We start from the raw sequence: 27,147 nt of genomic DNA on the forward strand, positions 1-27,147 counted from the left end.
CTGGGGGGCGGGGCGGACGTAGAATCCCAGGAGGGGGTGGGGTCAGACCAGCATGAGGGGGCGTGACCGAAGCCTAAGATCTATGGGGCGCCGGGGGGAGGAAGGAGGTGGGTCCTGTGACGTCAACGAGTCCGAAGCCAGAAAGAAGCTAGGGGCAGGGGGCGCCGAGCCGGGAGAACCGGACCTCGAGAGCAGAGCTGGGAGAGCCTAGAGCGGCGGGAACCGGCCGGGAGGCGAAGCCCCTCAGGCACCTGCTCGTCTGCCCAGCCGATCGGCGCACGCAGAGTGGCCCGAAGGCCCCCCGCCCGGGCCCAGTCCCTCCCCGGGCCCCCATGGCCCGGGCCGCAGCCCTCCCGCCGTCGAGACTGTCGCTGCCGACGCTGCCGCTACTGCCGTTGGTGATGCTGCTGCTCCGGGAAACCGGTGAGAGACCGCGGACGCCTCCCCGCCGCGCGCGAACCCATCCCCTTCCCTACCCCCAGCAAGAGGGTCGCGATGATGCGGTGAGACCACCCCCTTTCCTCCTCCCAGAGTTGGGAGTCCGAGGCCCGGGGAGAATTGCGGGCCGGGAGCCAGATGCCGAGGTCCTCGAGAGGGGCGGGGAGCTCGGACTTGGGGTCCCTCAGAGGGCCAAGAATGACAATTCGAGCGACCTGGGGAAGGGCCGGAAGGCTCCAACCCCGGGCCCGAGAGTGCTGAAGGCTCTGACTCCCGGGCCCAGAAAACAAGGGACTCCTGGGCCCCAGCAAAATTAGGGGCTGAGGGCTCTATCTCTTGGGTCCCAGGAAGAATGAAGGCTAAGGGCTCTGTCTACCTGGGTCCTGTTAGAACTGGGGGCAGGAAGGGCTCAAACTTGTGGGTTCCAGATTGTGAGCAGGGGGCTCCGTCTCCGGCGTCCCAGACAGAGGAGGGGGCAAAGGGCCCTGTCTCCTGAGCTCCAGATTTAATTGTGGGCATTGGAATGTCTCCTGAGATTCAGATATAAATGTAGGCAGGAACCCTGACTCTTGGGTTCTAGGTATAATGAAGGGCCGGAGGCCCTGACTCGAAGCTGGAGGTTGGGTCCGCTGTGTCCCAGGTAGATTAAGGAGGCCGAGTCCCGCTGGCTAGGACCCTTCCCCTTCCTTGTGAGCCGTCGGCGGGGACATCCCTGGGGAAGTTTTCCCGGTTTCGCTTTCGCCGAGCCAGGGCAGGGCGGGGGCGGGCGCTCTCCTGGCTCCAGGTTCCGGACTCCAGGTTTCGGGACCTTATCTTTCCTCTAGTCGCGCCTTTGTCCTCGGAGCCGCAGCGGGAGGTGGACGCGAGAAGACGCCGCCCTAATCTGCTGTCTCTCCCTCTGCTCGGCCCACTACCCCCCTCTGTCCCCCCCATCTCCCCAAGGGGAGGGGTGCAGCCCCAGGAGAGGGAGGGGCTGGGAGGAAACAGGTGAAGGAGGCTCTGGCCCCGCCCCTTTGCAGGTGATCCGGCTGTTTATTCCCAGCTAGAAACTCAGAATACTGGAGTTTCCCAAAGGTTTGCCAGAAAGTGCGGAGGGAGCTTTCCAGAGCCCTGGTCTTTTTTCCCAGCGTGTCTCTGAATTGTCTCCCAGCTTTGACCCAGAGCCGGGTGGTGACTCTTCCAGTGCCTGCCTCTCCCTCTGTGTCAGAGATAGGGAGATAAAGTCAGAACCTGCCACTTCTGCTAGAATGCTCAGAATCCACCCCATCTTGGGGTAGGCGTGGTGAAGCCCCCTGGGAGACAGGTCCAGTTCCTGTTCCCTTTAGGCAGATGAGGAAACACAGGCTTAGAAAGGGCAAGCCACTTTCCCAGGGTCCACATCCAGAGTGCAGACTTAAGAGACTTTCTTGGCTCTGCCCCACCTGATGGGCTCCAGAAAGTGCCTCTGAGCCTCCATTTCCTCCTTCGGAAAACTGAGATAACAATTCCTTCCCTGCAGGGCTATTGGGGGATTTAGAAGTCCCACTGCTGGGGGTGGGGGGAAGGGGGGCTCTTAGCACCTGAGGAGGAGGTCTTCCCCTTTCCTGACCCTCCATCCTCCGTGCCTATGCTCTCTGCTCTCTCTCCTCTCTGCCTCTCTCCCTCCCTCCCTCCCTCCCTTCCTCCCTCCCACTCTTTCTCGGTCTCTCCCTCCCCTCCTTCCCTCACTTTCTCTCCCCCTCTTCCTCTCTCCATTTCTCACCCTCTTCTCTCTCTCTGCTCCTCTGGCTCTCTAATCTCTCTCAAGCTCTCTCTCTCCTCTTTTCTCGCCCTGCCCTCTCTCCTTTCCATCCGTCTCTGTTTCCCTGTCCCTGGCTTCTCTGCCTTCCCCTTCCTTGGCCTCCACGGAATGAGGGTGCACCACCTGGGCTTCCTGCTGGGCCCGCTCCCCTCCCCAGTCCTCCCAGCTTTCACTGCTCATCCATGTCAGCCAGGCAGCCCCACGTAGCGGAGGGGGATGGGAGGAGAGGGGACTGCCGGCCTGCTGTCTCTTCTCGTTAGGGAAGGGCGACTGGACAGGGGAGAAGTAGGAGTGGGTCTGCTCACATCCTGGAGGGAGGAGAGAGGAGCGCGGGATACAGGGAGAGGCTGGAGATACAAGGATGGGGACAGAAGCCGATAGAGGAAGGGCGTCAGAAACAAATTTAGGGATGGGATCAGAGACATACACAGGAATGAAACTGAGAGATGAGGGGATGAAATGTAGCCACAGGGATGGGGTAGAGAAAAGGGGGTGGGGAGGGAGCTGGAAGGACATCTGGATACAGGCAAGAACAGCATAAAGAGAGACAGAGGTTTGGTGACAGGCGGGGGGTCCAAAAGACCCCAGCCGGTCAGCGTCAGCGATGCCATGACCCAGGGAGGTCAGGGCACAGGCGAGCCTCAAGGCCAGCAGTGCGTGGGGGTCACGGGGAGTGGTGGACTCAGGAGGGACAGAGAGTTGGGCATGCTGGCCAGCTCCCTTGCCCCCGCCAGGGACGCTGTTACATTTTTAATGTCCCAGCGATGCTGAGAAATGGAGCAGGAGGGGGAGGAGAAGAGGGGACCCAGAAAGATGGCCCAGCGAAGAAAAAGTATGTCAGAGGTATGTGGAGAGACATGCAGAGATGGGGAGACCCAGGAGGCAGAGAGAGCTGAGGGTCAGAGACACCAAGAAACGGAGACCCTGAGAGATGGAGACCAGAAACCTGGAATCGGTGCAGGGAGCCAGATTCCAGAGACTGGGAGACCCAGACCCAGAAAGACTCAGACCTCAGATGTCAGAGATACAGAAGAAAGAGAATAGGAAAACAGCGAGGATCTTTTTGGCCTGGTGAAAATGATTTGAGATTGATTGTGGTGATGGAGGCACAAATCTATGAATTTACTAGAAGCCATTGAGCTGGACACTTTAAATGGGGGAATCGTATGGTATGGGAATCGTATCTCAATAAAGCTGTTAGAAAGACAGACAGACAAACACCAAGAGCAGAGACCAGGGACTCCTGGAAGACACAGAGGGGCAGACTGGGAACCCTAAGAACCAGAGACAGACACACAAGAGACCAAAAAGACAGGACCTGCAGGAGGAGGAGGCCAGCGTCTCAGAGACAGAAGTGTTTTGGTGTAAACTCTGCACGGGGCAGAACGGTGGGGGTGGGGTTCTGTCTGAGGGGCTCGGCCAGGAAGAACAGCCCTAGAGATTCACCGCCAGAAGTATCAGACCCCACAGGGGAGACCTTCAGAGGGGTCAAGCCCCTGCAGAAAGGCAGGGAAATCTAAGACCAGGGAGGGGAGGGGTCCCCTGAGCTGAGTGATGACCACAGTCAGAGAGGTGTGCTGGGGGGCGGGCAGGTGCAGAAATGCAGGCCCAGGAAGACAGCCCCACATCCCGGCTGCTGCTGCACACTGCTCCCCGAAACTGGCTCCCAGATGTCTGCTGTGGGGGCGGGCACTGTGATGAATGTAATTAATTACTTAACAAGGTAGCTGAGGCAGCAGCTGAGGCCGGCGCTCCGAGCATGGAGGCCTTCAAGGGCTTGTTGGAGTCCGCCGTGCCCCGTGGTGAGAGGGCGGGTCACGATGCGTTGTTGGTCTGGAGGGAGTGAACCAAGCCAGGAGGAGCCAGCCAGGCAGGGACCCAGGAGACCGGGCCCTCAGCCCCTTCCTCTCTGCCTTGATCTCCCCTCCCCAGATCTCAGGGTCTCAGGCTCAGTGTCTTTGCCCCCTCCCCCCAGAGGTTTTCCCTGAGCTCACACAATGCCCTGGACAGCCCCCACTCTGCCACCACAGGAAGCCTGCAACCCAGGCCACGGGCAGAGGAAACATGTCTGGGGACCCCGCTGACATCTCATGAAGCTGTCACCAGCCTGGCTGGCCGAGGGAAGGGAGGTCAGTGTTCTCATGGCCACACTCTCCTCCACCGTGGTGCTGGCCATGTCCCGGCCAAGGTCAGGGCACAGGCACCCCGCCCAGCAGCATGCCAGACGCTAGGGTCCGAACTCCAGGCCAACTTTCCTCTTGGCTTCATTTCTCCTGCCTCTGCCTGAAACACAAAATATCTGGGCATCAGCCCATACTAACCCCGTCCCCCTCACCCCCACAGCCAGGTAGCCTCAGTGTCCCCACCATTCCAACTTCCGAATGTGCTTCCAGTCCGGTTCGTCCTCCATCCCCACAGCCCTGACCCCTGAAGCCCGACCCACTCCATTCTGAGGGCTCTTTCTAAAGCACAAACCTAACCCTGTCCCTCCCCTCTCCCTATAACTCTCTGTGGCTCCCCAGTGCCCCCAAGAAAAAGCCCAAACTCTAATTCAGCCTCAGCCTGTGTAATCTAGTGTACCGCTGATTCCGCATCTTCACCTCATGTATTCATTCAACACATTTATGGAGCTCTTACAGTCTGCCAGGCACTGTGGTAGGCTCTGGAGATAACAGCAGAGACCAAGACAGACAAAGATCCCTGCCCCTGGCACTGATGTTCCCAGCTGATGGGAAGAGACATCAGCTGCTATGAGGAAATCAAAGCAGGGTCAAGGGAGTTTCTGTTCTCATCATTAAGTGGTCGGGGAACACCCCAGAGCCAGGATCTGGAGGGAGGGAGGGGGAAGTGTTGTGGGTTGAGAGAACAGCGAGTGCAAAGGCCCGGAGGTGGGACTTGCCTGGCATGTCTGAGGAATGGTGAGGAGGATGGTGTGGCCGCAGCAGGGTGAGCCGGGGGAGAGATGAGGTCAGAAAGAAAATGGGCACAGGTCACACAGGACCTCGTGGGCCGCTGTAAAGACTTGAGCTTTTTTTCTGAGTGAGGAGAGAGCCACAGAAGGGACCCGATCTGCTGTAGCTTCTCTGGATGCATGTGGGGACAGACTGCAGGAGGCAACTGCGACTCTCCACTGGGGCAGAGGGATGACCCAAGGGAGAGATGCCACTGCCTTAGACCAGGATATGGGCAATGCAGGGATCAGACCTGGTCCGCTTGCAGATATATTTTGAAGATAACAGGATTTCCTGATGGATTGCATTGGGGGGAGGGGGGAGAGAGAAAGAGAGGAGTCAGCAATGACTCCAAAGTTTCCATCCTGAACCTTTTACTGGAGTTGAAATACCTAAAAAATGGGCCATTAACCCAGCAGGGGCTGAACCGTCCTATTCATTCAGAATGAGACACTTAGAATGGGGATCCTAGAGCCATGGGATTTTAGAACCTCATTCATTCTGAGAAAATTGAGCATCTAGTAGGAGGCAGTCTTTGTTGCAGATACTGAGGGTACAGCTGTGAGCAAAACCAGGCAAAGAATTCCTGCTCTCAGGGAGCTCAAGAGAGTCATGGAAATCTGGTGTGTGAGATGGGGAGAAAGTGAGGTGCAGGCTGAGGGGTCAAGGGCCAGCTAGTTGGAGACAGGAAGGGTGTATGGCCATCAGGGACAGAGTATTGGTGATGAAAGAACCTCCTGAGAAGCCTTGCCCAACAAGAAGCTAAAAGTGGGAGTTTTTAACTTAATTTAATTTTTATTTATTTATTTTTTGGCTGCGCTGTGCTGCTTGCCGACCAGGGATTGAACCCATGCCCTCGGCAGTGAAAGCACAGAGTCCTAACCACTGGACAACCAGGGAATTCCCCAAAGTTCTTTTTCTTTTTTAATCTTCTGAAGCTGCCGGGGCCACTATAGATGCAGGAGGGCAGCCTCCCTCAGAAAAGAGGATTGAACCCAGGCCACAGTAGTAAAAGCACCAAGTCCTAACCACTGGACTGCCAGAGAACTCTCCAAAAGAGAGGCATCTTGCAGCCACAATGACTTCCTTAGGACAGGAAATCTGAGTCCCAGAAGGGATCCAGCAACCCAGAGAGGAGTGTGGGGCTCTGTGGGCCGGAGCTTGGCTTCCCTTGCAAAAGCTCTCCTCCTCCAGGAAGCCCTCCCGCCCCTCCCCTTGGTTGGGTCAGGCCGCTGCTCTGGGTTCTCCCCCCACCCCAACCCCACCCCTTCAGTCTTTCCAACGACGACGTGCTTGGTGATCACTGTCTATGCAATAGCTGTGTCCCCTCCTGGAATGTCAACTCCTGGAGGACAAGTACCTGATTTGTCCTGACACATCTGTGGTACCTGCACACAGAACAGAGATTAATATTTATTCGACAGGTTTTATTTTGTTTTTTTCAACAGTATTGATTGAGCACCTACTATAACCAGGCCCTGGTGTAGGCTGTGGGGATACAGTAGGAAACAAGACAGACAAATCCCAGCCCTCAGGGGCTGACCCTCTAGCACCCAGAGCCTGCGTGTTGAGTCACTGTTTTTTGCCCACTGGTTGGCATAGGCTGGGAAAGAACGGCTGGCGGGAAGTTTCCTACCACTCAAGCCCCTGAAGTTCTAAATCTTCACTTTAGACAAGTCCTTCTCCAAGTAAAGAAGAAAATGTAAGCCCTCGGCCCCACTCTACTTCGCTTCTGCAGCTCATACTGGCCTGGGTATTTTCCTGACGGAGTGCCCATCTCTTCTCACCCAGCTAGAAAAGGGCAGAGCCTTCGGGGACCCTCATCCCATACTCAGTGCCTTTGGGGGCCATATGGGTAATGAGTCCTGACACCTTGAGGGAACGGGGTGGCCCTTCCCCAGCTCCACCCAATTGTTGCTCCCAGAGCCTCGTATCCTGATTTTTGTCTGGATTCAACCTTTAATCTCCAGACCCTTCTGTGCCGCTAGCTCACTTCTGGAACAATGCTGTGTGGGCCAAAAGTAACTCTGTGGGAGAGCCAGATTCGGCCTGCAGCGGGTGGCTGGCCACCTCTGCTTAACTCTGTCGCCATGCCAGCCCTGTGAGGAGCTTACAGGAGAAAATCATTTCAATGGAATTGTCACAAGGGACCCTGCAGGGCTGCTTAAACATCCCCATTTTACAGATGGAGGAAATTAGGCTCGAAATAAAGTCCCCACCTGGAAAGGGACATAGCCAACAGGAAGCCCCCAGACAGCTGCCCCAGGGGCCCACACATGACACTCGGCAGTGTGGTCCCTCTAGGGGGAGGAGCCCCATCTCCCAAGGTGGCACCCTTGGGTTTGAGTTGCAAGATGTATGTGGGGCTTCCACGAGGTGATGTCTGTGTCACACAATAGGCTTCATGGATGACTTGTTTTGAGAAGCGACGGGGATGGGTCCTGCCAGAGGGGCTGCTTTCAGCTGGAGACCCTCTCACTAGGGTCACCTGTTAATGTTCCCTGGATTTCTGTGTGAGGCCAGCGGCTGCACATGGTCCTCCCTTCATATCTCGGTTGGAGACAGCTGGGCATGGGCCTTGCCTCACGGCTGGGTGTCAAGGACTACTTATAATTATACTTACCTGGCTGTGTTTATTTACCAAGCACTGATCTCGAGTTTCCAGGGTCCCTGGGTGCTAAGTGCTCTACAAACATCTTTTAATCCTTAAATAGCAACCCCTAGGAGATGGGCACCATTATTACCCTCCTTTTACAGCTGAGGAAACAGAGGCACAGAGAAGTTAAACGACTTGCCCAGTGTCACACAGCCAGTAAGTGGCAGGGCTGGGATTCAAACCCAGGCAGTCTCTGCCCACCGTCGCCATGCTGTACTGCCTTGCACAGCAGAGAAACATTCGTCTTTATTCGGTTTTAATTTTTTTATTTTGGCCATGCTACATAGCATGTGGGATCTTATTTCCCCGACCAGGGATTGAACCTGTGCCCCCTGCAGTGGAGGCCCAGAGTCTTAACCACTGGCCACCGGGGAAGTCCCCTTTCTTCCAGTTTTTATTGAAAGTCAGAAAACAAAGGATAAGCTGAGAAATAAAAGACATACATTCAGAAAAAAATTGGTACCCAAACATTCACAGCAGCTCTATTCATAACCTTTAAAAGGTGAAAACAACTCAGATGTCCATCAACTGATGAATAGTCAGTCCATACAGTGGAATATTACTGGGCCGCAGAAAGGAATGAGGCACTGATCCCTGTTACAGCATGAGTACGCCTTGAAAACATTATGCAAAGTGAAAGAAAACAGACACAGAGGGCCACATGTTGTATGATTTGATTTTCGCAAAATGTCCAGAAGAGGCAAATCTAAAGAGACAGAAAATAGATTCGTGATTGCTAGGGGCTGGGAGGAGGGGAAATGGGAGTGACTATTTAATGGGTACAGGGGGACTTCCCTGGTAGCACAGTGGTTAAGAATCCGCCTGCCAATGCAGGGGACAGGGATTCGAGCCCTGGTCTGGGAAGATCCCACATGCCCCAGAGCAACTAAGCCTGTGCACCACAACTACTGAGCCCATGCACTGCAACTACTGAAGCCCGCTTGCCTAGAGCCCGTACTCCACAACAAGAGAAACCACCACAATGAGAAGCCCGTGCACCACAATGAAGAGTAGCCCCCCTCCCCGCAACTAGAGAAAGCCCACATGCAGCAACGAAGACGCAACGCAGCCAAAAAAATAAATTTTTTTAAAAAAGGCTCAGGGGGCTGTAGCTTTTATAGAAAGATGAGAGAAAGTATTATTACTATGCGGGGAAAAAAAATGAAAACTATCCTCACACTTTAATTTCTTTTTTTTAAATTTCTTTTGGGATAGATTTGGGGTTTTGTTATTTTTGGAGGATTCTTTTTTCCCTCCAAACATTTGATAATGAAAAATTTCAAACATACACGCGTAAGTTGGAAAGATGGCCTAGCAGCCTCCCTCATTCTCTGTTCCTAGACTTGACAGCAGGTCACATTTTTCCATGTTGGCTTTGTCACTCTTTGTCATTTTTGTTGGTTTTGGGTTTTTTTTTTTTTTTGATGAACCATTTGAGAGTATGTTGCAGATGAGATTTCCACCCTTCTTCTTCTTCTTCTCCTTCTCCTTTTTATTCTTCTTCTTTTTTTTTGCCATGCCAAGCAGCTTGTGGGATCTTAGTTCCCCAACCATGGACTGAACCTGGGCCCTCCATGTGAAAGCATGGAGTCCTAACCACTGGACCACCAGGGAAGTCCCGTCCACCCTTTATCTTCTAAGAAAAAGGCATACTACATAAAATAGACAACCAACAAGGACCTATTGTATAGCACAGGGAACTGTACTCAATATTTTGTAAAACCTATAAAGGAAAAGAATCTGAAAGAGAATATATATATACACATATATGTATTTATATATAATATATAAACTGTATCACCATGCTGTAGACCTGAAACTAACACATTGTAAATCAACTCTACTTCAATAACATAAAAATAAAATAGGGAATTCCCTGGCAGTCCAGTAATTAGGACTCGGGCTTTCACTGCCATGGCCAGGATTCAATCCCTGGTGGGGGAACTAAGATCCCGCAAGCCGTGAGGTGCAGCATAAAATAAAATTAAATTAAAACAAATTTTTTTTTAATTTTAAAGGAATACTACATAACCACAATTTAATCATCACACCTAAGATCATGAACAGTAATTCCATAATCATGTCATCTAGCCCAGACACAAATGTCTCCAGTTTTTCTCAGACTGTCTTTTCTGGCTGGCCTTTTGGGAACTGGGACTTCACCAAGATTCCTGCGTTGCATTGGGGTCTGCATTTCTGGAGGGGAGGGTGGGGAGCTCACTGATGGACCTGCCTGGCCCGGAGGTGCCTGGGTCCTTCCCCGACCCGACCTCTCTCTCTCTCCTCTCTCCGCAGGAGCCCAGGATGTGCGAGTTCAGGTCGCAGCCGAGGTGCGGGGCCACCTGGGGGACACGGTAGAGTTGCCGTGCCACCTGCTGCCCCCAGCGCCTGAAATCCGAGTGTCACAGGTGACGTGGCTGCGCCTGGACGTGCCCGAGGATGAGCAGAACGTGGCCATCTTCCACCCCCAGTATGGTCCCAGCTTCCCGAGCCCGAAGCCTGGCAAAGAGCGGCTGTCCTTCATCAATGCCGGGCCGAGTGCCGGGGCCGGGCGAGGCACGGAGCTGGAGGTGCGGGATGCCACGCTGGCCCTCCGGGACCTGAAGGTGGAGGACGAGGGCAACTATACCTGCGAGTTCGCCACCTTCCCCCGGGGCACCAGTCGGGGAGTGACCTGGCTCAGAGTCCTAGGTGAGCAGGGTGGGGGGTGGGGCTGCAGTGAAGTGGGAGGGGAAGGGGTGCAATGCGCCCGGGCCCCCTCACCAGTCTGTTTCTCCTCTTTAGCTGTAATATCGCCCTTGTCCATGGTCTTCAGTTAATTGCCAGCTATTCATTAAGCACCTACTGTTGGCCACACGCTCTTCTGCAAGTTGGAGATACAGTCGGCAGCAAGCATTCAGTCAATTGAGTACCTACTCTGTGCTAGGCACTCTGCTAGGCTCTAGAGATAAAGCAGTGAGGAAGACAGAACTCCCTGCCTTTCTGGAGATTATACTCCAATGAAGGGAGTAGATAACATAAATAAGAAAAATAAGGACTTCCTAGGTGGCACAGTGGTTAAGAATCCGCCTGCCAACGCAGGGGACACAGGTTCGATCCCTGCGCCAGGATGGTATCACATGCCATGGAGCAACTAAGTCCATGGACCATAACTGTTGAGCCCATGTGCCGCAACTACGGAAGCCCATGCACCTAGAGAAAGCCTGTGTGCAACAACGAAGAACCAACACAACCAGTAAAATAATTAATTAATTATTTTTAAAAAGAAAGAAAAATAAGAGTGAGTCGGGGGGTTATAGGTGGAGGAGAGCAGGTTACAATTGTAGCAAAGGTGGTCTGGTGCTAACCAAACTAGGAGGTGAGGGAGACCTGCAGGTCTAAGGAAGAGAGTTTCAGGCAGTGGGAATAGCAAGTGCAAATGCCCTGAGGCAAGGCACACCTGGAATGTCTGAGGAAGAGCAAGGAAGTCAGTGTGGCTGGAGATGCATGAATGGGGGTAGGGTAGAAGGAGGCAAGGTCAAGGAGGCGATGGGAGAGCACAGATCACGGCCTCATGGACCACATGAGGATTTTGGCTATTGCCTTGAGAGAACAAGAGCTACAGGAAGTTCTGAACAGAAGAGGGATGTGACCTGGCTTGAACTATCACAGGCTCCTTCTGACTTTGTGAGGGGTGTGGGTGGAGGCTGAGAGAGACCACAAAGGAGGTGATGGCAACCAGACCAAGATGGAGGCGGGGGGGTGGGGAGAAAAGATTGGATTATGGAAATATTTTAGAGGTAAAGCCAGAGAATAATCAAATTAGCAGACAAAGAGAACACCAGGATGTTGTAATACTTAGAGTAAGGGCCCCAGTGGACTCATTTAGATAGAGTGGTCAGTAAAAGCCTCTTGGTCAGGTCCTGAAGTGTAAGCAGGATCCACCCCTCGGGACACGTCCACGGGCAGAGGAGTGAATACACAAGCCGAGGGAACAGCCTATGCAAGCGCTAGGACGTGAAAGCCAGCTTGGCGTGTTCTAGGAACAGAAAGGACGCTGATGGGACTGGTGCCAAGGGCTTAAGTGACCCTCAACAAGGCAAGAAAACCAATAGGGTCAAACTGCATGGGCATCATAGACAGAGGCCAGGTGGCTGAACGTCATCTGATTTTTTTTTTTTTTTTTTTTGGCCACTCCACTTGGCTTCTGGGATCTTAGTTCCCCAGCCAGGGATTGAACCCACACCCTCAGCAGTGAAAGCTCAGAGTCCTACCCACTGGACCACCAAGGAATCCCCTTCATCTGAAATATTATTCGGAACCATCAGAGGGTTTCAAACCATAAGAGCACCCTGACCAGGCTCTTGAAATGGCTTAAAAAAGATGACTGGCTGCTGAGGGGGTGGGGGGCGGGCATCAGAGGGATAGACAAAGGTAGAGGGAAGCAACAAGCCCAGGTGAGAGAAGGCGTTGGCTTGGAAGAGGGAAGAAGCAGGAGGGGAGGGGAGTGGAATAAAGACAAGTGGAATAATCGCACTTTTCGGAGCTAGCCGGTACTTGTCCGTGAATTAAGGGAGGAGGAAGAGGACCAAGAACGCTCAGCCTTCTGGCTCCAGCAGGAAGGTGACCCGCACAACCACTTAGCGAAGTGGGGAACACTTAGGGATGGCATCTTTCTGAAGATGCTATTTCTTGCTAAATCTTGGCAATCCCCTGGGATCCTGCCTTCCCCCCCTCCCCCCGGCAACTTCGCAGAAGCCACGACAATCTGGACACTTTATGTTCCCCCTTCTCAGCCCCAGAGAGTTGGAGAAGTGCACGCTGTACTGTCCCTCAGTACACACTTCCCTTCTCAAGAAGCCCCAAAACTACAGTTGCTCTGCATGAAGCACAGCGGTTCTCCCGCTCCCCCCGCCACCCCATCCCTTGCCAAGGTCTCTCTTCTGCAATCATCCAAGAGATGCAGAGAGAGCACCTACCATGCACCAGGCATCTACAAAAGTGCAGAACAGAACAGTGAAGGCTCCGTTTTCTTGGGGAGTCAGATGTCAGGGAAATTCCCCTGAGGAAGTGAGGCTGGGATCTGGAGAAGAAGCAGGAGCAAGACAAGGAGAAGGGATTCCAGAGCACTCCAGGCAGTGCAAGTCACTAAGACCCTGCAGTGGGCAGAAGCAGGGATGGGATGGGCATGCCTGGAGCTGTCACAGGACTGATGGGAGGGGGACCAGGGAGGATGTGGAGAGGCCCATCAGAGACTCTGGCAGTCAGGAGAGAATGGGGGAAGGCAAGGAAAGGAAAGGAGGGCTGTGCCACTTTGAGCAGCTCAGGAGATATCCAGGTGGAGAGATCCAGAAGGAATCTAGAGATGTGTGTCAGGAATCAGGTGTCTGGACACACCTCAGTAACTGTGGGTTGGCATTATTATTCCTCACGGAGGTTTACCCCACCTAAGATTTTTCCATGTTTTCTAGGAGGATGGGTGAAAAGGGCCCCAAATTTCCAGCTTTCGGGATCTCCATTGCTTTTATGACCACTTTTGGCACCACAGTCTAATGGTGATTACCGGAAAAAGAAGTAGGAGGTCTTTTCAGCGGGACCCTTGAACCTCATTATTCTGCTTTGGCTTTTCTTTTAAAATCTCAGCCTCTTCCAGGCTTGTGGACACTGTCTGCTCTTCCAGCAGAGCAGAACAGAAAATATAATGGCTAACACTTAGCACAGTGAGTGTCAAGCATCATCCAAAGTGCTATACATATCAGTTTATTTAATCTATACAGCAATCCTGTGTGGTGGGTACTATGATTATCCCCACTTTACAAAAGAGGAAACCGTGGTGCACAGTTGGGAAATGACTTGCCCAAAGCCACGCAGATGCAAAGCAGCAAAGCTGGGAATTGAACCCAGGCACTCGGGGCTTAACTGTTCAGCGCCACTGCTGAGGTGTTTGTTGAATGACTCTAGGTGTGGAGTGACCCATCCCCTCTGTTCCTCTCCCCAGCCAAGCCCCAGAACCGTGCCGAAGCACAGGAGGTCACACTCAGCCTGGACCCTGTACCCGTGGCCCGCTGTGTCTCCACGGGCGGCCGGCCACCTGCCCGAGTCTCCTGGCTCTCACCCTTGGATGGGGAGGCCAGAGAGAGCCAGGTGTCAGGGCCCCTGCCTGGCACAGTCACCGTCACCAGCCGCTTCACCTTGGTACCCTTGGGCCGAGCAGATGGTGTCAAGGTCACCTGCAAAGTGGAGCATGAGAGCTTCAAGGAGCCAGCCCTACTGTCTGTGATCCTCTCTGTGCGCTGTGAGTGCATCAGGATGTGACCACACCACCAATACTGTCTACACTGGCTTCTCTAGGGCACTGTACACCATGTCCCTGAGCGCTGTGTACACTGGCACTCTGGGTCAAATTCTGCACTGTCTTCTTGACCATTGTCTACACTGGCTTCCCTGGATGACATCTGCACAGTGCCCGCTCATTGACTACACTGGCTTCACTAGGCTCTCACCTAGCTGCCACAATCAATGGTAAATCAGAATGGGTTTGCAAGGGTCAGTTTTATACATTTCATCCCAGTTCCACATCTGGTTAAGTCTTACTGGTAGCTTGAATCAGCCATAGGGAGAATTTACACCAAGGAAATTTGCAAACACTGCAAATCAGGGCTATTCTTTTGTGGGTTTTTGTTTTTCGTTTTTTGTTTCCCCCTCCTTTTCAGAGAGCCAGTTTACCAGCACACAGCTGCACCCAGCAATCTTTTCTGCCTCCTCATTTGACACTGCTCTCTCACTGTCTTTATCAACTATTCTGTCTACACTGCCCAACCCAGTATTGTCTAGGCACACACCCCCATTCATACTGTCTGCACTGGCTCCCTGGGCGCTGTCTACGTTGACTCTCCTGAGGTCTCTACACCAGCGTCTGCCTCCCAGTGTGATCCCACTGGCCCCTCTGGACCCTGTCAACATAACACGTGCTGTTGTTGTTGTCTTTTGGCCGCACTGCACAGCTTTCGGGATCTTCGTTCCCCAACCAGGGATTGAACCCGGGCCGTGGCAGTGAAAGCGCTGAGTCCTAACCACTGGACCACCAGGGAATTCCCCTCTGGGCCCTGTCAATACCGACCCCTTCCGATATGTTCTGTGCTAGCTCTTCCCCTAACTGCCTGCACAGCCACCCCGATATCACCCAGAGAGGCTCCCCCGGCGCTCTTCCCACAGACCCTGCCAAATAGTCGCGTTAGCAGCTTTTCCAGCCACGGTCCAATCCTACCCCAAACCCCAACTCAGCATTTTCTATACTAGCTCCCCAGACAATGCCTTCAGTTAAACTAACTCCCTGATCTACTCGGGGCATGTCAGAAATGACACACGTTATCTCCAGTAGCTGCCTCAGGCGCTGCCTGCACTCAGCAGTGACTTCCTCAGAATGGCCCTCAGTCGCGTCTCTGGACAGTGTCCGTGCAAGCCCGACGGATGTGTCCCAGGCCCTTTCCCTGGGTCCACCTCCTGCCAGCCCGCCGCATTTCTTTAGGATCCTTATCTGTCTGCTGACCTGTCACCCCTTTTGCGATTCTCCCTATCGCTGAGCCAGCCCCCCCCCGTTTCCTCCAGACCCCCCCGAGGTCTCCATATCCGGCTATGATGACAACTGGTACGTCGGCCGTAGGGAGGCCACCCTGAACTGTGACGTACGCAGTAAACCAGAGCCCACAGGCTACGACTGGAGCACGTGAGTCCTGTGTGGACCCAGATTCCTGGGTCTGAGGGAGGAGGGGCTGGGGGCCTGGATCCTGGGTCTGAGGGAGGAGGGGCTGGGGGCCTGAACTCCTGGGTCTGAGGGAGGAAGGGGCTGGGGACCTGGATCCTGGGTCTGAGGGAGGAGGGGCTGGGGGCCTGGATCCTGGGTCTGAGGGAGGAGGGGCTGGGGGCCTGGATCCTGGGTCTGAGGGGGGAAGGGGCTGGGGGCCTGGACTTCTGGGTCTGAGGGAGGAGGGGCTGGGGGCCTGAACTCCTGGGTCTGAGGGAGGAGGGTCTGGGGGCCTGGACTTCTGGGTCTGAGGGAGGAAGGGGCTGGGGACCTGGATCCTGGGTCTGAGGGAGGAGGGGCTGGGGGCCTGAACTCCTGGGTCTGAGGGAGGAAGGGGCTGGGGACCTGGATCCTGGGTCTGAGGGAGGAGGGGCTGGGGGCCTGGATCCTGGGTCTGAGGGAGGAAGGGGCTGGGGGCCTGGACTTCTGGGTCTGAGGGAGGAGGAGATCGGTGGCCTGGATCCTGGGTCTGAGGGGAGGGGGGCTGGGGGCCTCGATCCTGGGTCTGAAGGGAGAGGAGGCTGGGGGCCCGGACTCCTGTTATCATGCGGAGCACCAGAGGCCTGAAACCGTGAGTCCTCCAGAAGGAGGGAGTTGGCAGTTCAGGGTGTCAGGAGTAAGTTTCGGGTCTATGGAGCATGCGCTCCTGGGGGCTGTCAGACCTGTACGCCCCACGGGCCATGCTGTCCCTCTCACGGGACCCCCACACCCTCCAGGACGTCAGGCGTCTTCCCAGCCTCAGCAGTAGCCCAGGGCCCCAAGCTGATCGTCCACTCGGTGGACCGGCTCTTCAACACCACCTTCATCTGCACCGTCACCAACGCCGTCGGCACAGGCCACGCCGAGCAGGTGGTCCTCGTTCGAGGTAAGCGGGTCTTGGGGGTGGCATGTACGACCGAGTCTGCGCCCCTGGTGTTCCTCCCCTCTGGGTTCCGGGGCTGCACTGGAGGGGCTGCGCCGCCGACCTAGGGAGGAGTCAGACCCGCCTCGCGGATGGGGGCGGGGGGGGGGGTGTGGTTTTATCTCTTGCCGCCCCCGGTGGGATCTGACTGGGATGACAGGGTAGGTGCTGACAGAGGAGTTAGGAGCTTGAGGGCTGCGCTGGGGGCTTCCTAGAAAGGAGAGGCCTGGGAGGGGTCTTCAGGAAGAGATCCAGGGACATTGGCCTGGCCTCCAGCCAGTGAGACACGCCCACAGAATCGCACAACTAATAGTCACGGGAGGGCAGCTAGACAAATACTCGGAAACAATGGACTTCTTACAGTGAGGGCTACTCTGTACCACCCGGAAACCAGTTTGAGTGTGTGTTGGGATGTTTGTGTTTCTAGAGATGGTATTTTGGGTTCGTTTTGTTTTTTTGTTTGTTTTGGGGGGATTTTTTTTTGGCCTGCCACTTGGCTTATGGGAACTTAGTTCCCAGAGCAGGGATCGAACCCAGGTCCACGACAGTGAACACATGGAGTCCTAACCACTGGACAGCCAGGGAATTCCCTGGAGGTGGTATTTTGGAAATGATGGCTGATGTGTCTGTGGGTCAAAAGTTCTCAGAGTCTCCACGATGGGAACCCAGAAACACAGATGGGACCCACGACACATAGCTGGAGAGGAAAAAAATAAAGCCAAACATAAAGCCCAGGTTCAGGTTGATGGAAATGGGGTCGAAATCACAACTGTAGACCAGGGTGCTTAGAGGGAGGCAGGCGGTCTCAGGCAGTGGGGGGAGAGTCCCCCTCAGAAACACAACCAAAGACAAACTCACAGGCGTCAGTGTGAAGACAGACACACCCACACCTGGAGACAGATGGAAGCAGGCCCCTTACTGAGATGATTATAACACACACACACACACACACACACACACACACACACACACGCACGCACATCTGGAAAGACGCCCAAATGAAAACGGATCCCTCTTGAATTCAGACTCTTGCCAGGGAGATATGACATAGCTACTCAGACACACTGTCACAGACCACACACCCAGAGAGACCGTTGGCCCACCATCAGCGCATCTGACACGCTCAGGTGCACCATCACACACACCTGGAGGGAGACACTGTCCCACAGACATGCTGGACACAAAAAGAACCTCAGACAGCAACAATTCCACACACGGAAACAGCATCACTCACACACACATGCTGAGAAAGAAACTCAAAGACGTTCTCAAGTGCACGCCCTCGGACACTCCAAAAACCCCGTTGTGGACGTTCTCTTTCAACAAATCATCATCTGACAAGTATTTGCTGAGGTTTCCTCTTAGCCAGGGCTTCTCCTCCATGTTGGGAATACAATGGTGGCCACAATGGGGACCGAGGCGCCGTCCCTACCCTCAAAGGCACACCCAAAGGAGGGTCAGCTCCACCCGCCCAGCAAGGTGCCCAACTGGAAATACACCCCCTGAACCTCTACCCCAGATACGTACCCGAGAAACTAGTCTCCCCACCCACGCCGGGTCACTAGGCACCGCCGTGGGGCGGAGCCTGCAGGACAGGCACGGTCACACTGAAGGGCCAACAGAGGAAGAGAGCCACAAAAGCATGGACACCCCCCAAAACACCCAGAAACTCCAGGGATGTCCACGGATGGAAACCCCCAAAAGCAAACGCACCGGGTTCAGAGTTCAGCCTTGGGCAATATTCACGCAGTGAAGCACAGACTCAGAGCCCCAGTGGGAAGCTCGGGGTGGGGTAGGGAGGATGCACAGATAACCACACCCCCAGAGAAAGACTCGGCGCCACGGAAAGACCCCCGACTCTCCCCAGGGTAACCACAGACCCGCAGACAGTCAAAAACTCCATCGCAAAGACGTGCACCTGTGGAGGGACAGCCGATAGCGGTGGGGACACGCTCTGAGCACCCTAGAAACCCAGTCACAGGTAGTGAGTGTGCCAACAGATGGCCTTGCCCAGAGGGGAGATTCATCCACAGCTCTTGGCAGGGTCACCTCAGAGGGTCTCAGAGACACCTCACGTCCCCACGCACACACAGACCCGCACACTCAGTTTGGGGCTCACACCGGAGAAACCATAAGTACACAGGCCACGCCACAGGCTAGACGTTGCTTCAGAGAATTTCTGACCCACAGACAGGAACACACTCACCCAACCATCTCCAAATTACCACCTCCAGTAACAGACACGTTCCAACAGGCGCAAAAACCGGTCTCCTGACTTCACTGAAGGAAATCTTTCCTGCCTCCACCCAGGGTACAGATATAGAAATACAGTCCCCCTAAAAAGTTTCACAAAATACTACTTACCCTTCATACTTGAGGTAAACTTTTTCTGTTCTATTTTGTTTTACGGCGGCTTGTGAGTCACCAAACTGATTTGACAGCCCGCTAGGTCGTGACCTCCCCCTGTTTTGAAAACACCCAGAAACAGACGCCTGGGTCCCAGCCCCTCCGGGGTGCAGAGGTGCATGGAGGGGAGGGGAGGGTGTAAGCAGATCCCTTGCACCCGCACGGGTGGGGGAAGGGGGATGTGTGATAAGATGCCAGTTGCATCCACGTCTATCCCTGCCGTGGGGTCCAGACACTCCCCTCCCTCATCCTCACTCCTCCCCCGCTTAATGCTCCCTGGCTTCCCACCTCCCCAAGACCCCTCCTCTCCCGCCAGCTCAGCTCCCACAGGGAGAGGAAAGCGGGACTGTGGGCTTCAGAAGCCCACTTTCCACACTGGGGACGCGTGCTCCCAGCCGCTCCTGAGGGAGGAATTATACCAGGAGGCCCCTCTCAATCCCCTTTCTCTCAAGTGCAAAGAGCTTTGGAATCAGGCAGCCTCAGGCTCAAATCTAACTCTGCCTCTTCCTGGCTGGATTGGCCCCAAGATTCCATGACCCTGACCTCAGAGCTGCTAGGAGGGGTTCGCAAACTCAGATGCCTACAGGGTCCAAGCGAGTGACCGAGGTGGCAAAGTGTGGAACTCTGTTCCCTTCAGAGTCACCAGCCTGACTTCAGCCACAGCCCCTCACCAGGTGGAGGCGATGAGAATTTAGTGTTGCCAGATCTGATTTTTTTTTCCCTTTGGCCACTCCTTGCGGCATATGGGATCTTAGTTCCCCCACCAGGGAATGAACCCATGCCCCCAGCAGTGCGAGCCGCGGTGTCTTAACCACTGGACCGCCGGGGAAGTCCCTGGGATCTGATTTTTTTTTTTTTCCCACCTGAAAGAAATCTGGAATTTGCAGGGAAATGGCCTGGTGCTTTAAATGTTGGCTAGCAAGTTTAATTTGGGGTTTTTGTTTGTTTCTTTGTTTTGGTTCGTTTGTTTTCTGTTAGCAAGTGTAATTTGGGGAAAGAGCTGTGCAGGTGTAAGGAAATCCATCTGGGGGTCACCCGTTGGCAACCCCTCCACATACAAAGGGCCCAGCCTGTAGCGATGGGTGTGAATGACTTCTTTCCCTCCCCCTCTTCCTCCTCCATTCTTCTGCCCAATTGCCGTCACCTCCCTAGTTCCCGTCACTGCCCTGCTTTGTCCTTTGTCCCCCACCCCCACTCTCAGATGTATCCTCTTGACCACGTGTCTCCCCTTCTCTCTCTCTCACCCCTTCTCTCTCCTCAGACACCCCCCGGGCCTCGCCCCAAGACGTGGGTCCAGTGGTGTGGGGGGCTGTGGGGGGGACACTGCTGGTGCTGCTGCTTCTGGCTGGGGGGTCCTTGGCCTTCATCCTGCTGAGGGTGAGGAGGAGAAGGAAGAGCCCAGGAGGAGGAGGAGACGGCAGCACAGCAGGATCTTACGATCCGAAAACTCAGGTGTTTGGGAATGGGGGTCCTGTCTTCTGGACGCCAACAGCGCCTGGCCCCCTGAGGCCAGAGGGCGAGGACGAGGAGGAAGAGGAGGAGAAGGCAGAGAAAGGCCTCATGTTGCCTCCACCCCCGGCACTCGAGGACGACATGGAGTCCCAGCTGGACGGCTCCCTCATCTCCCGGCGGGCGGTTTATGTGTGAGCCCGAGACAGGCAGACAGACAGACAGACGCGGCCTGACGCGGCCTGCTCGCCAGCCAAGGGTCCCAGACCGGTTGAACTCGTTTGTCCGGACGACACTGGAATGCAAAGCTACCTCCCACTTCCTTTCCTGGGATGTGGAAGGAGGTGGAATATCACACACTGGACTTGTGTCTCCAGGGCTGCGTGGGGCAGGGGAGGCCGCGGGGGAGCTCGGGCATGGGGACCCACAGAGCACTCTCCCCCCAGAGACTCAGTTTGGGCTCCTGCCTGCTCTGGCCCCATGACACTCAGGAGTTAATAAACGCCTTGGAGGACAACACTCGGGGTGTCTTGTAATACATCGGACCCCCTCCTTGGGGGGTGGGACAGGGACTGCTAGGTCCCGGGGGTGGGCCCCGGAGAGTGGGAGCCTGGTGGGGGCTAGACTTGGGGTGGCTGGGGGTGGGCGGGGGGTGGGCTTAGGTCACTTGGGTCCTTGAAGGACACACGGGGTGCCTGAGACACCTGAGGCCAGCGGGACTGGGAACTGGGCTTAGAGGCGGGTGCTTGGCCTCGGGGGCTCCAGGACAGAGGCTGCCTTCCTGGGTGGAGCTGGTCAGACTGGAGGGAGACCTGAGTCTCCCGGGCCCTTGGGAGTGGGAAGGTGCTGTGATCTGATCCTCTGGGGGCAGCTCAGACGCTCCCTCCCCGAGGTTGCTGAGGATGTTGGGAGGGAAGGGCCGCCCCCTGCATTCTCTGGGCCCTGAGGGGATGCGGCAGGTGGGGGCTGCTGAGGAACCAGGAGACTTCCACCTCTGGAGGACACCTCGGTGGCCTTCCCTACACCCTTCCTGTTCCCTTGTCCCCAGGCTGTGCCCAGGGGATTTTCAGTGATTCAGAGGGAGGGCTGCAGCTCTGTATCCTTCTCACTCCCCCCAACCATTAAAAAACCTCCCATACCCGGGCTAGGGACTGTGGTGGGGGCGTGGAGGCAGTCACCTCTGCTCTCCTGAAGCCCGTGGCCACCTCGGTAAAACACGGGTGGCCTTCATCTCTGCTCCCGAGGCTGTCATGAGACTCAGTGAGGCTGCACCCCCACACCCAGCGTGGGGTGGCGCACCCAGGAAGGGCTTGGTGAGCCCATTTCTTCCACCTGCATTGCGTTTCATTCACTCTGCCGGGGACACCGCACTGACTCAGGCAGACCTTACCCTGCCCTCCCAGACATGCAGTCAATAAGGGACCACAGGAATAGCAGCAATTTTAGGATGAGCATGTGTGGACGGAGCGGCAATTACTCTGATGTTTCTCCACTGCTCTGAAGCCCTCCAGAGGATGCCAGGCTGTGTCACAGGAAGTTGCGGAAATCAGATCATAGAGGGATCCAGACAGCATTCCTGCGGGCAGCTTTCTCTCTTCATCTGCGTAGTGGGCTTGATGGAAGGGGGAAGCCTGTGGGTGGGGCGTTGGCACACATGTTATTTCCTCTACTTGTTTATGGTCCGTACCGCCCTGTCCAATACCGCCCCCCCCCCCACCATGGGAGGGTAGTGCCAGGAGGGCAGGGAGTTTGGACCATCTGGCAGACAGTACCAGCGTGTCCAGGATATTCTGGACATCCTGGACATCCCTGAATGTCCCCTCATGCGTCTAGAAAACGCCAACTGCGTGCCAGCCCCCGCCCCCTGGAGCGCATAGTGTGGAAATTGGCAAGTAAACAGGTAACGGCTCCAGTAAAGATTCTGGAAGTGGGAAGTGTTACAAGAGAGAGGCCCAGGGGCTCATGGGCTTGTCTCCACCCCTTTTCCTGTTAGGTTAGAGGTGGTACAATACTCTGCCCTGGATGACTCTATTCTGTGTAATGAATGAGGGGTTCTGATGCCAAACCCGGAATCACACCCTGCCCTCCATTCGCTGCCTTTTTGCTCCATTCCTCATCCCCTCTCTTCCCTAAGCTCCCCACTCTCCCATCATCATTCTGCTCTGGCCACACGGCCTCCTTGCTGTTCTTAAAAACAACAGGAGGCTCCCCTGGCAGGACCTTTGCACTGGCTGTTCACGCTGCCCAGAATGCTCTCATAGTCTCACAGTTTGCCCCCTACAGCCCCTTCAGGTCTTCGCTCAAATGTCACCTCGCAGTAAGGCTCTCTCTGGCTACCCTTGAGGGCCCCTGCTCTGTCACTTATCACCTACCCTACTATATACTATTATCCTCTATCACTTACCATCACCTGACATATTAGCTATTGCGTATATTTCTCTACTGGTGTCCTCCCTGCCCAACAAAACATTAGTCCCACGGGACTGGGACTTTTGTATGTTTTGTTCACCACTCTATTACACAACAAATGCTCAGTAAAGATTAAGCAAATAAAAAGAATGTCCTCCGCCCTTGGGAAAGGAGGTAGGCAGGTGGGTTGTGACTCGGGGGGGGCGGGGGCAGGGCTGGGAATAAGGTGCTGTGGCTTCCTCCCGGAGACTCCCTCATGATGTCCTTCTTCCTGCAGAGACACCCAACACGGCAGGTGCAGGGGCCACGGGCGGCATCATTGGGGGCATCATTGCTGCCATCATTGCGACTGCCGTGGCCGCCACAGGCATCCTCGTCTGCCGGCAGCATCGGAAGGAGCAGAGGCTGCAGGGGGCGGAGGATGAGGAGGAGTGAGTGATGGGCCCTAAGAAGTGGATGGGGCAGGGGTCCCAGGACTGGGGAGCACAGGGTGGGGGAGGAGGCTAGGAGAAAGTCATCAGCATTGGCTGAATGACCCAAAATGACCATGACCTAAATGGGGTGGAGAGGAGAGTTTACTTCTGTCTCCTAGAAACAGTGGCTATGACAGTTTCACTCTGAAGTCATCAGAGCCCAGGCTCCTGCTATCTTGTTGCTCCACCTTCCCCAGTGTGTAACCTTCATTCATATTCCAAGATGACTCCCCTCTCTTTTATCATTGTCTATGTACATGACAACCAGATATGGCCATACTGACCCCATTCCTGCTAGTGGGGAAGGGAAATGGAAATAGAGGGTCGTTGGCAGCCCTGTAAGGGAACCCATTACTTCCTCTCATTTCCCGTTGGCCAGAACCTAGTCACATGGCTGCCCCAGCTGCAAAGGAAGCTGGGAAATGTAGTCTTTATTCTATGTGGCCAAGTGCCCAGCCAAAATCTCTATTACTATGAGAAAAGAGGAGCCTGGATATTGGGGGAAACTAGCCCCACTTCTCTGTGTAGAGCACTGATGTGCCAGGCTTGATGAAATGCATCTTACATGTGTGATCTCAATGAAACCTCACATCCATTCATTCATTCAATAGGTATTTAGAAAGTACATACTTGGGACAAGGCCCTGAAAGTTGGGAACACAGTGAGACAAACACTTAAAAGTATCCAAAAAAATAAACATAAGAAATAAATAAAAGATGCCCACACATGTAAACACATCATAGCATGGAAACCTAAATTCTCAGATGGAGCTAAGGATACCCATTTTCTCAAAGAGGAAACAGGTTCAGAGAGCTGAAATCACTTGCTGAACTTCATCCAACAAGAAAGCATTTGGGGGACAAAATGGTTCCGAGATAATACGACTCAGTGTGTGTGAGGGGAAACACCTGTTAAAAATGTGCCTTCCTGGCCTTACACCACAGCTATTGAATCAGAACTTTTACAAGGGCTTGGCATCTGTATTTATAACAAGCTCCCTATAATACACAAGAAAGTTTGTGAACTACTGTCTTAATCATCTCGTCCATTCAGACCAACAACTTGCTGTCGATTTCTTCTTCTAAACCCATGAGACCCAATGGTGTCTGAGATGGCCCTGGCCCTGGCCTCCTGGGGTTCACAGTCTGGAGGACACAGACCCATCCCCAGACAGTGACAGCTCAACACGGCCAGAGATGAGCTAGGGAAGCTGAGGGAGCAGAGAGAAGCTAGAGGGGGCACCTGACTCAGGCTGAAAGATCAGGGAAGGCTTTCTGGAGGCAGGGACATCTGAGCTGGGGACTGAAGGCAGAGTAAGCACCCATCTTTATTATATATACAGGATGCTCTGGTCTGTGGGGTGTAGAATAAGGGAATTTAATACAGCTTGGGGGACAGGAAAGCATTTCATTCATTTTTTTTTTTTGTTCTCTGTTTGAACAAATATTCCCTAATACTCCTCATAGTGGTTTCTGGGAACACCATGCTGACAAAACAGCTCTCATTTTTTTCCCCTCACACTGCTCACAGTGGGATAAAGTCATTGAATGAGATCAGAAATAATGTTTCAAATACAAACTCCGTAAGTGCCCCGTGAGGGACGCATAGCTAGATATGATCATATAACAGGAGCTCTGGACCCTCCTGGAGAGTCAAGAGGGCTTCCTGGAAGAAGAAAAATTCATGGGATAAACAGGAGTCAGCTGGGTAATGGGAGGCGGGTGATGGCAAGGGAGATCGGGTGGAGGAAAGAACTGTGCAGTGGCCCTGGGGTAGAGGGCTTCTCAGGGCTTATCCTCCACCTGACCTACCTCCTACCCCACAGCCTGGAGGGGCCTCCCTCATACAAGCCGCCAACCCCAAAGGCAAAGCTGGAGGAGCCGGAGATGGTGAGCACTTCCCCTGGAGCCCAGGCTGCCCCCACTTCCCCACCCACCTTTCCCCACTGAGGCCACAGCTGGGAAGGGGGTACTGGTGGGGAGAGGCTGTCTGGGGCGGGGGGGAGGCGGTCCTAACTTGTCCCTCTCTCTCCCATTGCAGCCCTCCCAGCTCTTCACTCTGGGGGCCTCGGAGCACAGCCCACTCAAGACCCCCTACTTTGATGCTGGTGTCTCATGCGCTGAGCAGGTAGGAGCTCGGGAGAGGGCAAGGGTGGGTTTGGGATCTGAGTTTGAGGGCCTCCTTACATAAGAGGTCAAGGACTAAAGATTACCACTCAAGTTCAGGGCTGTATCTCTGGTCAGAGCTTAGAGCATTGAGATGCATTCAGGATTAAGTGGGGGAGGTCATGAAGTCCAAGGACATGAAGTGAGAGTTTAAAGTCACCCTGTCAAAGAAGATTGGTAGTAGAGTATCTCCATTTGCTGGACACTGTGCCTGAAGCTGAGACAAGACAGACAGTCACTCCCCTCAGTGGCCTCCTGGAAGTCAGGGGTTGGATTCTGAGTTTGAGATAAGTCAGGTCTCCAGGGGCTACTTAGAGCTTAAGCTTAGGTCAAGATCGAAGTCAAAGGCACATGAGGAAAGACTTGAGGTGAGTGATCAAAAGAAAAGAAGAGGCTCAGGATTAATGGGGTAAGGTCCATGCTCTGGGCTTTGAGCTGGAGACCAACTATATGATTGTCCCAGTGCAATATCAACCAGGGTGACAAGGGGTGACATAGGATGAGGTCAGCTCTGGTTGGCATGGGGAGAGGGTGGTCAGGATTTGGGGGTCAAGGAGCAGAAGAGGATTCTGTGTCATATGCAAGAGGTGACCTTGGGTTCATTCCCTCCCCATCCCCAGGAAATGCCTCGATACCATGAGCTGCCCACCTTGGAAGAGAGGTCAGGGCCCCTGCTCCTGGGGGCCACGAGCCTGGGGCCCCCCATCCTGGTGCCTCCAGGGCCACCTGCTGTGGAAAGGGTTTCCCTGGATCTAGAGGACGAGGAGGAGGAGGAAGACTATCTGGACAAGATCAACCCCATCTATGATGCCCTGTCCTACTCCAGCCCCTCTGAGTCCTACCAGGGCAAAGGCTTTGTCATGTCTCGGGCCATGTACGTGTAAGTCACCATGGCCCTGGCCTCTCACCTCTCATTTTTTGATCCCTCAACTTTCTGCCAGGGATCTAGGGTCCCCTGACCTCTGGCCCGGCCACTGTCAGTGAACACACATGCATCTCCTCTGTGACTTCTATCTTGGTGGCTCCACTATGACCGCTAATCCATGATCTCTGACTCAGAGAAATGGGCCATGACAATGGAAAAATGATAACCTTCTCTAATGAGGGGCTGGAGAAGGTCGGTTTCTGCACAACCTCTTACCCAAGGACTCCTCAGACTGTGACCTTAGATTATACCTCTCATGGCCCATCATCTCCAGACTCTCCCCCAAATCCCAAAGAAGGCCCCAGACCTCTGATTTGTCCTCAGGCCGTAATTCCTAATAGCTCTGCTGGGGTGGGTGTTGGGGGCATCCTGCTGCTCAGACCTGAGCCCTCCAGGCAGCAGAGCCTCACTCGCCCAGTCCCCCACCCTGTCCCCCAGAGCTGGGAGGGAGGGAACTCCCCAGCCCAAAGCAGAACTTCCCCATTTCCTCCCTCCTGCAGGCAGGAGTCTCAGGGTACAGACCCTCCCCTGAGCCCCCATTACCCTGGTTCCTGTCTACAGGGAATTAAGCCCCAGCTCAGGGCTTCATGGGGTGAGCCTCATGCACAGTGTGCCTTGCTGACCTTAGGAGAAGAATTTGCTGTTACTTTGAAGACTACTGAATCCTTTTACTCTTGCCCAGTGGGATTGGATCCAAACATCTCCCGGGGAGGGGGCGGGGGGGGGGAGTGGATCACCTGGGTTAGGGGTAGGGGATGTGCTATTGTTTTGTAATATAGCATTTCCTACAAAATATGAGTTTGTACTTTGA

General features: G+C 54.5%; 1 protein-coding gene across 4 annotated transcripts; it reads left to right on the plus strand.

The window, feature by feature from the left end:
• On the plus strand, positions 1-27,147 carry NECTIN2 (nectin cell adhesion molecule 2). 4 transcript variants are annotated; one of them, XM_057712796.1, is made up of 10 exons: positions 3-423; positions 10,121-10,516; positions 13,803-14,099; positions 15,413-15,530; positions 16,325-16,473; positions 23,051-23,204; positions 25,072-25,135; positions 25,287-25,373; positions 26,032-26,291; positions 26,898-27,042. In XM_057712796.1, the coding sequence occupies exons 1-10, from the start codon at positions 333-335 to the stop codon at positions 26,956-26,958; spliced, it is 1,677 nt and encodes a 558-aa protein (XP_057568779.1). In that variant the 5' UTR covers positions 3-332; the 3' UTR covers positions 26,959-27,042. The 4 variants fall into 4 exon arrangements, with proteins under 4 accessions (XP_057568783.1, XP_057568779.1, XP_057568780.1 ...); XM_057712800.1 differs by lacking the exon at positions 13,803-14,099 and having other exon boundaries at positions 1-423; XM_057712797.1 differs by having other exon boundaries at positions 4-423; positions 26,032-27,147.

Source organism: Hippopotamus amphibius, chromosome 16 (assembly GCF_030028045.1).
Source record: "Hippopotamus amphibius kiboko isolate mHipAmp2 chromosome 16, mHipAmp2.hap2, whole genome shotgun sequence".
Lineage (NCBI taxonomy): Eukaryota > Metazoa > Chordata > Mammalia > Artiodactyla > Hippopotamidae > Hippopotamus > Hippopotamus amphibius.

Coding starts and splice junctions, on each gene's coding strand:
- NECTIN2 (XM_057712796.1), top strand. CDS start 333: ATGGCCCGGGCCGCAGCCCTCCCGCCGTCGAGACTGTCGCTGCCGACG. Junction 424..10,120: donor GCTGCTGCTCCGGGAAACCG/GTGAGAGACCGC, acceptor CTCTCTCCGCAG/GAGCCCAGGATGTGCGAGTT. Junction 16,474..23,050: donor GCAGGTGGTCCTCGTTCGAG/GTAAGCGGGTCT, acceptor TTCTTCCTGCAG/AGACACCCAACACGGCAGGT.